The sequence below is a fragment of the Anabrus simplex genome, chromosome 9, assembly GCF_040414725.1.
Source record: "Anabrus simplex isolate iqAnaSimp1 chromosome 9, ASM4041472v1, whole genome shotgun sequence".
NCBI classification, from domain to species: Eukaryota; Metazoa; Arthropoda; class Insecta; order Orthoptera; family Tettigoniidae; genus Anabrus; species Anabrus simplex.
This window is the reverse complement of record NC_090273.1, coordinates 105,696,138-105,706,006: the sequence shown is the minus strand read 5'-3', so window position 1 is coordinate 105,706,006 and position 9,869 is coordinate 105,696,138. Positions and strand designations below refer to the sequence as shown.

General features: G+C 37.3%; 1 protein-coding gene across 1 annotated transcript in view; it reads left to right on the top strand.

Annotated features, from left to right (window-relative positions):
• Window positions 1-384: 384 nt before the first annotated feature.
• The window catches only part of Ced-12 (engulfment and cell motility Ced-12), a 54,855-nt gene continuing 45,370 nt past the window's right edge, over window positions 385-9,869 (top strand). The window contains exons 1-5 of the mRNA XM_067154036.2: window positions 385-1,301; window positions 2,939-2,941; window positions 3,773-4,108; window positions 7,841-8,086; window positions 9,089-9,367. Of these exons, the coding sequence (XP_067010137.1) occupies window positions 468-1,301; window positions 2,939-2,941; window positions 3,773-4,108; window positions 7,841-8,086; window positions 9,089-9,367 (1,698 nt within the window). The 5' untranslated portion in view covers window positions 385-467. The remainder of the gene's footprint in view (window positions 1,302-2,938; window positions 2,942-3,772; window positions 4,109-7,840; window positions 8,087-9,088; window positions 9,368-9,869) is intronic.

The window sequence follows — 9,869 nt, the reverse complement described above, 5'->3', positions numbered from 1 at the left end:
CCTCTCCGGAGGCCACACGCCATTCATTTATTTTTGTCAATGAATTGCATTATTTAATGCTGTACATCTATCTTACACAGACGTGTTTCTGAACAGTGTTCTTATTTTAATGAATGTTATTAAATATCGGTACTGTAGGCCAATATATATATTTTTTTTAGTACAGTACACATAGCGTGATTGCACAGCAGAAGACAAAAAGTTCATCGCAAGATGTCGCGGCGATCGCAGCCGCCCTGTCTACACCTCATTCTCTTTGGTCTACACCGCTTCTTGTATGAAATGGAGCATTTTACGTTCTTTGATCTCGTGTGAGTCGTCGAGTACTTTTACACCGGAAGTTGTTTTATACTTTGATCCGGTCGCCGGTCATTCATTAAATTTAATAAACAAACTGTGGGGTGTGGGTGCTTTAAAAGTGACCAGGTGACGCAAAACGTTGTGCGGTAGTTTTGAGTGTGCAGCAGATGAATACGAAAATATTCAAGATGCCTGCAATGAAGGATTCTAATATTGTGAAAATTGCCGTTGAGATGATGTACCAAGTTCCACAATTAATTGAGTTTAATCAGAAACAGCCTCTCGCAGCAATAATTCAAGAACTGTGTAATGGTTGGGGAGTGTCAGATCCTGAGCAGTATGCTTTACAATTTTCAGAAAATAATAATGAAAATTATGTAACAGAGAAAAATAGAAATGAAATTAAAAACGGATCTGTTTTAAGGTTAACACAGTCACCGTCTTCAACCGCTCACGACATTCTACAGAAAGTTAATTCTGGCACATCTGAGGAGAAAACTTCAGCACTTCTGAGGTTATCTAAGCTCAGTACGGATATGACATTTGCGCTAGAGTTCATTAATAAACAAGGATTAGCCTTAATAATAACCATGATTGAAGGGGGAAAATGTAAAGGAAATATGCTGGCATATTCCTTGTTATCATTTGTTGAACTCATGGATCATGGTATTGTTTCTTGGGATATTTTAGAAACACCATTTATAAACAAAGTTGCCAGTTATGTAAATAACCAAGCTGTTGCTCAAGATCAGAAAATAGTCCAGTCTTCATTATCTATTTTAGAGAACATTGTGCTAAATAGTTCAGGAAAATATGGCCAGGTAGAAAAGGAAGTGACATATCCAAATCTTGTAATGCATTTACAGAGTTCAAGTCCAGTTATCCAGCAAAATGCTATAGCTCTAATTAACGCTCTGTTTTTGAAAGCTGATCATGCCAAGAGAAAAGCTGTCTCAGCAACATTGTGCTCGAAACAAGTTCGGAATGTCATTTTGACTAATGTGATCCAGAATCAACCAGGAGGGGTAAGTGTTTAGCTTGTTTATCTAAGAACTTAATTAATTTATATTTGACATTAGTAAATTAGTCTATGACCATCATGTTTTTCTGTACATACAGTCAGTAGTTTTGTCTTCATACCATGTTGTAAGAATTGACTTTGGATTATATTTACATTTAGAAACACTGGTAGAACTACAGTGAATAGATGTTTGGGCGCGCTGCAGTGGCATGTACACGGTATGGTGACCGCGCCTTACTCACTTGCTCACGCACTCCTATCAACTCTTCATGAATCGGTTCTCTTTTATTGGTGTATGCACATCCTGGTTAGTAACAAAGCACATTAGTTTAATACAGCAGGAGCCCTTTGACGGGAGTGTGCCCCACAGGGCTTTGTGTCAGACTGTTGGCCTAACAAGCAAAGATATTGATTAGGGGATTTCATTGTTCATTGGTTGGTAACTGCATCTACCTGTGTTGAATTTTGGAAGTGACACCATATGTAATAAATTTCAGCCAATGGCAGTTGTTTTTGACTCTGGAAGGATGGATAATGACACACAATTTATGATATTAGATTTAGCTACAAAAGTAAATATATTTCTTGGACATTGGAAGCAAACATTTCTTTCTCCTACAAGTCATTTTATAGACTAATTTACCTTCTGCAATGATGAAATTTATACTGAGGACCTATTCCCTAGTTTTACCTAAACACCATGGTGGAGGAATAAATTATTAATGAATATTTTTAGAAATACAGAAATAAACTTCAGGTAATTGATGATGATGATATGCCAATTTGTTTCATGTCCCTTTAATTGCTATAGGCCTAGATTAAAAAAAAATAGGTTGTCAGAGTTTTGTTTTACAGGAGTTCTTTAAGGTTCTGAAAGATGACCTGGAGTCGTTTTATTTAAATACCTTCATATTTCATGAGCTGTGACAGAGAGAAAACAGTCTGACTGCACCACCAAGGTCACTTACGAAGTATAATCGGAGACTGAATTATATTGGGTGTACAGTTAATATATAATCTTCGGCTTTTTGATGTGGTGACCTGCATGATCATAATCATGTTCATCAGCATTTATGCATTTGGGGCAGGGACTGCTGTACAGCTCCGCTGTCTCCATTTCCTTAGATCTTGGATCATGTTGGGGTGGAGATTTAATTTCTTTATGCTGTATAGTGTGTTAACCTATTGTTGATTAGGTCATCCCATGAATTTCTTGTATATATAGTACGCACACTTTTTAGTGATAGATTTTTGTACTCGGTTGAGGAGTAAGAAGGGAGCACTGCCGGTTCTGGTAGTACTGCCAACTGAATGAAAATGAAATCTGAATTGAATCGATAATATGATCGATCGATATGAATTTTCTAAACCATTATTATCTTATTCCAACAACTGTGTCACGCACACTATATATAATACTATATAACATTTCCCGATGCGAAACGTGTTCCTAGCATGAATTCTATAGTTTGGCTTTGCTGTGTAAACAACAACAGTACGATCACTTAAAGTGTACACCAGATGTCACACAGCGATGATAAGCGATTCTTAGTTTGTGTTTCAAAGGTTGCCAATACGAATCTCTAAGATAACTGAAGTCGACCGATTCAGCATTAGGGTGTAAATCTATCGCTAAAAAGTGCGCAGATAATACTTCTGCCTGCAGCACATCTCCAAAGTATTGTTGTCTACTCTTTATGGATTTTCTTCTGGGTTGGTGAAATGGCAAGTTGTCTCTGTTGGAAACATTGTAGTGACACTGGATGATCATCTCAGCATCTTTGTTTCCATGTTGTTTAGTTGACGTAGCAAAATCCGTCACCTCATCTCTCTCCTGGAACAACCCATCTTGTGTATTGTTGAACCATGGTATACAGATTTGTGCATTAGGCCCACCTCCATTTTCTTTTAGCGTGTGAATGCAACCTTTTTTGCTCTATCAATCACCTTGGGATTGGATGTACTGTAGTCCTACTGAAGTTGTATGCCAGACTGTACTGAAGAATCACATTCTTTTACTCTTACTAGCATTTTTAAAGCTCAGTTCCTCACTATGGGCAAGCTGGCTAGTGTCATCAGCAAAGCTCAAATAGATCTAAATTAATAAAAATTAATCTCAGGGATAGGGCCTATCTTTGTTTTATTCACAGTTTTCATTTTTTCCTAATATCATTTAAGACATTAGTTATGGATTAGTGGAAATCATTTCTGATAAAATGTTTTCCATTTTCCTTTGTCTTGAGCTTGCATAAATTTTCTTGTGTTGGATGACCTGTTGGAGCCCATGTACTTTCCCTTGTAGTCCTTCACCCAACAATACTTATCTCAGTTTGTGTGTGTTGTAATGTCTAATTCTATTTTCTATAGGCCTATTTCATGGTCATTTTTTGTTGTGGCATTATTTTTTAATTCCATTCTAGATTCATTTAAAAATTGTAAGTATGGTTTCAGGTTGGTGCAGAAATGGCACATCAGCTCTATGTTCTTCAGACATTGACTCTTGGGTTACTTGAACAGAGAATGAATAGCAAGATGGATCCCCAAGATCAAGATGCACATGATAAAATAAAAGAGTTGCGTCGCATTGCCTTTGACACGGATGGTTGCGGTGCAGGTGGAGATGTGACGGCTCGAAGACAACTTGGAGTATTTGCCAAAGATTACAAGAAACTAGGTTTCAAGTATGACATTAATCCTGCTCTTGATTTTACTGAAACACCACCAGGGATGTTGGCACTGGACTGTATGGTATACTTTGCAAGGAATCATACAGAAAGCTATACTAAGGTAATTGTTGGTAGATGGTGTTTTGCTTGGAAACTTTTCTGTTTTGATTGTTGGTATGTACAGTCACTCAAAAAAGAGAATCGGTGCATAGTATTGTATAGGTTCCTCTCAGGTACACCTTTCTCGAAAACAATTGTGGCTGTGGCAAAGCCACATGCTATTACAGCTCTCTTCATATCGGCGCCACCTGTCAAATATCTATAGATAATGTTTTTTGTGGATATCCATAGGGTTTGTATCTACATGGAAGGTGAATTATATTTTGATAATAATTAAACTTAAGTCTGATAAAATATTAAATACAAAGAACATACAACACCATTCTGTCATTCGTTTTTTGAGCATCTATACATTAGTGCGGTATTTTGATACACAAATTAAAATGTTGGGAGATGGTGGCTGTACCTTAAATTAGGCCATAGTCGCTTCCTTCCTACTCCTAGCTCTTTCCTATCCATTGTCGCCATAAGACCTATCTGTGTCAGTGTGATGCAAAGCAAATTATAAAACAATAAAACATTGGGAGGAATGAAGGAAAACAGTTGATGAGAGGGTATAATATTAAGAAAGTCTCTCTTTTCATCCATTCATTCAAGTACAGTTTTCAGTCATCCCGTGGATTACGTCTCCTCGTTCAGCTCTTTTCCGGGCAGACAATCGAATTTTAAGTACACCTGCTCTGCTCCAGTGAGAATATGTTTTCCTCTTACTTGCTTCCCAACTTCTCTTGCTACATAGAGATAGTGTGATAGTAAAACATAGAAAAGCATATTTTTCTGGAATACTGTTAGAATTACGAACAAAATACTTGGAAACTTTTTTCTAGGAAATAGAATTTCAGGTACGCTTTGTGCGCACCGTTGTTCAATACAATGAACTGCTTAGGTAGCGAGTTCAATTTTAAGGTTCCGAAATGTACGTTTTCCTCTGACTTACTTCACTTTTTTTTTCAGTACATAGCCCAATTAAAAGATAGCATGATCATAAGCGGGTGTGTTAACAAGTTATCAGCTATATGCTTGCCAAATTTGAGCTCCATCAGTCAAATAGTTTTTCATGAAAAATCACAGACAGGCAAACATAAGATTTATTATGACTGCCATTTTTTTCCTTTAAATTACAGTTCTCACAGGAATCCTTTAATATTCTGGGATGATTCATAGCCTATGTTACCTGGAATGATATTATCTTTCAAATGCTGAAAGAAATTCCAAAATCAATCCAGTAGTTTCTGAGATTACTTGTTACGTAGCCACAAACTCAGTCTCTCTCTTTATACACTGCCTGACAAAAAAACGAGGCAACGAAATGGAACTTCACGTGTTGAGAGGGTATGTAATGTTATTTCAGTGATTATAATATTGAGTGAAATTTACAAAGAATTAGGCAGTACGAGCCCACTTATCAGTATGACTGACGTTGCACCCCCTCTGGGCTGGATGCATGCACTGATTTGGTTCGGAAGGGTGTCATAAAGCCATTGTATCCTCTCCTGAGGCAAGCTGGCCCACAACTGTTGTAACTTGTCCTTGATATCCTGGTTACTGCCATTGGGACAGTGTTAGACTTCTGAGCTGGACGTACACATGTTCTATCAGAGACAGATCTAGGGATCTTACTCGCCAGGATGAGTAAGTACCTCAACATCACGCAGAGAGTTCGTAGAGACCTGTGCCGTGTGTGGATGAGCATTGTCCTTTTGAAAATGACACCACATTACTGTTGCATGAGAGTTAACACATCAGGATGCAGGAAGTTCATGACGTACTGTTGTGCCGTTGGAGTTCCCTCAGTCACTTGCAGCCGTGACTTGAAGTCATATGGCCCCCCACCCCATGATGCCAGGAGTAACACTGTTGTGCCTCTCCAAAGCATCGGAAGAATGGGACCTCTCCCCAGGTCGCTGCCGTACTCACAGATGATGGCTGTCTGGGGTAGTGCAGAACCACGATTCAACAATTAAAAATAGGAGAGGATTTCCACCAATCAATACTTATTTATTGCATATATTAAGCTACAGGACCGGTTTCGACCTCATATACAAGGTCATCTTCAGCTGAACCATACATACATATTTATATAATGAAGCTTTGATTAAGATTGTGTTGTTAAAGGAATGCTATATGATGATGATGATGTACATTTAGTCACATACAAATGGGGCATGTCTTAGCATGAACTGGCGTATATGTCATTCTGTACAATATTGCAACTGTATGTCTAAAATATTATGTTAAAGGTCTTAAAATTAGTGTATAAAACATATCTTTACTTAAACTAACTTATATATATGTACAAGATAAATACAATATATAAAAGCACTTCATGCATATGAACATTCGTTCTTGCTTGTTGGTCAATACATCGACTAATTTCCGTATTTAAGTCTTATTTACAGTTGTACACTTCAGCTGCTATTCTTGGAGTTTGTAAAATTGCATGGGTAAAAGATTTAGTCTTCATGTGTATATGTGGGATAAAACACTTTCAATTTAAAAAAAAAAAGTGCCAAATGTATGGATGAAATTCAACTAAAATATGTTGAGCTCTGCTATGTGTGTTGCCTTTTTATATAGATTACGAACCACGATTCATCGCTGAACACAATGCGACGCCATTCGTCAGCAGTTTCCACTCACGGCACTACTCCAAACGCAGATGTATGTGCTGTGGTCTTAATGGCAGCCTACTCATGTGACTGTAATTCCCTAGTCCGGCTGCTGCTAGTCTCCGACCAATGGTGTGGGGTGACACAGAATGTTGCACGGAGTCTATTACTTGTTCTCGGATGGCAGGCGCATTATGAAGGGATTACGATATGCTTAGTGCACAATACATTGATCCTCCCTTGTGGCGTCAGATGTTTGTCAATCGGAACCTTGATGATGAGTATGCCTGCCCTCACGTTCCCATGCAGTACAGCATTGGGCCACTGTCACATGCAAATGCCCCACCGATCTGGATAATGCATTATTTGACTAGCTGGCCAAATGGATACCCACTATGAGGCCCCTTTCAAACTCTGTCAGGTGCTGATGCTGTGTGACATGATTATGTGGCATCTCCATGTTCTTAACAGTGATCACTCAATATCGGATTCTGTTCATTCCCCTTATGTACCCTACCAGTCCTGGTAACAACACTAAACATGAGCAACACTTTGATGGGCGTTCTGTCTGTCCCAGAGAATTGGAACTCTAATTATGGTGTGTACGTGTACAACATTACATTGACATGATGTGGATGTAGATTCCCTTAGGGAACCTGAATTATTTGTCCCGAATGAGTAAATTTATAATACCATTGTCTCTCATAGTGATTTGGCACTGCTGGTAGTTTCAAATAGCCTATGCAGTGGACACTGTGGTATGTACTAGCCATGCATTTTGGCAGGTGTGCTATTTACCAACTGACAAGCCCAAATTAGTACACAGGGGTGAAACACTGCAAACAGGAATGAGTAAGCCTGAAAATTAATGATGTCCAATAATGGACCTGTTATATCATTGATATTAAATTGACATCCTACCATTTCTTCTGGGTGCTTCAATTTTTTTTTGTGTCAAACATTGTAGATTAGTATAGATTGTAACCTCATCTTGTTAACATCCTTTGTACTTTTATCTTCATGGTTTGGTTATCTGTGTTTTTATTGTGATTTGTGTGTTTTGTACATTCTGCCTTGATGGTACATGTAAAAGATTAAGACGTGAAGCTTTCCTTTAAATTTAGGTTGTGCTGGAGAATTCCTGTCGTGCCGATGAGCACGAATGTCCATTTGGTCGTACAAGTGTGGAATTAGTTAAATTGCTGTGTGAAGTGTTACGTATTGGTGACGCACCTAGTGAACAAGGCCAAAACTATCATCCTATGTTCTTCACACACGATCATCCTTTTGAAGAGTTCTTCTGTATTTGTATTGTTCTCTTAAACAAGACCTGGAAAGAAATGAGAGCCACCACTGAGGATTTTGTGAAGGTAGTTGACTGTAGTTGTTTTTACTTCAATGAATATGAAACTTACAGTATTAGTATTCATCTGTATGTATAAAATTGTTTTCCTTTCAGTATAATTCAGGTTTTTATATAAAATGTTATTCTTGTCTCAGATCAAATGGGTGAAGTTGAATGCCATGTAAGTAGTTCATACCAGTGGTAGTTTTAGTAATATTTCTCTTTGTTACAGCATCACGCGCAAATGGATTAATTTAATTTCTGAACAGCTGCTGCATATGTATTGTATATACTGTATTTTAAATCACTCCTTGCTACCATTTGAATAGTGCTTATTGTTAATTAGAATTATACCAGAGTCTTTGTTAGGTGTACTGTATGGTTAGCATGATAGAGAAAAATACAATCAAAAACAAAAATATAGCATATATAAAAAAATAGTAAATATAAAAATACACAGAGATTCAGGGAGGAGAACAAAATCCATGTGCTGAAATAACACTCGAATACATGTTCAATAGAAATAATGATAATGAAATTAATTTAAGGAATACATTTTTTTTTTTTTTTACTGTTCATGTTGGAATGACTATAGCATGTCCAAATTAAGTTGTTTCTTTTTTCAGGTATAATTCTGTTATCATATGTTTTCTTTTTTCAGATAGTTTACAAATTGATTTATTCAAAATTAGTTTTGGTAGACTGAAGAACGTAACAGTTATAAATTAACTGAGTTAAAGAGATGGCTTCAGATACCACCAAAAAAAAAAAAAAGCAAACTTAAATTTGTCTTTAAAAAATATATATGTTTGAAAATTTGTCAGTGCCTTTATGGATCATTTATAAAGACTAAGTTTGATGTTCACAGGAAGTTGTATTATCACTTGTTATGAAATTCACTGATTTATAATGAAACTTTTAATCCTCATGACTGTATTAAGTCTTTGATTTGTGTTTGAACCCAAACTGTGTGAATTATTTAACATTTCCTTTAATATTTCCTCTGATCTTTGTGTATTGGTTTCAGGTATTTAGTGTTGTTCGTGAGCAAATTACACGTGCATTAGCTTCACAACCAATCAGCCTGGATAAGTTCCGGGCAAAATTACAAGTGCTTACGTATTCTGAGATCACTAATCTTTGGCAGCAAGAAAGAACATCACGAGAAGAATGGGAATCTCATGCACGGCCAATTGTTGAACTCAAGGAGCAGATCACTCCTGAAATCATGGAGTTGATCCAACAACAACGCTTAGGGTTCCTAGTTGAGGGTACTCGTTTCACCAAATATTCATCAAGGGGACAGGTTTGTACTACTATAATATACTGTATTTACCTGATCAAATTCTGCCAAACTCAGCACAGTATTCAAGTCATAAGGTGTGGCCATTAATAAACGGAACTGCCCTTCTGGTTTTTATGGGTGTAGCAGGAGGGGAGATTGAGAGAGGAACTTGTGGACCTTGAAGCTACAGGAACACATTGCAGGTAGTTTTGCCTTCTGTCTTTGTTATTCTGCTTTTGAGTTTGGTTTGAAGTGAATGATGTCTCATCTGGTTTGTCAAGGAAGTTGTTGACCTTGAAGCTGCAGGAACACATTGCAGATGGTTTTGCCTTGAGTCTTTGTTATTCTGTTTTTGAGCTTTATTTGAAGTGAATGATGTCTCATCTGGGTGCCCAAGTTGTCGGAAGAATTAAAAAATAAAAACACAAAGGTGCTGCACAAGTTGGCGATTAAGGACTTGGAGCATTGTTATGAACAGTGGAAAATTCGTATATAGTAGTGTATAGATAGAGAAGAGGGGTAC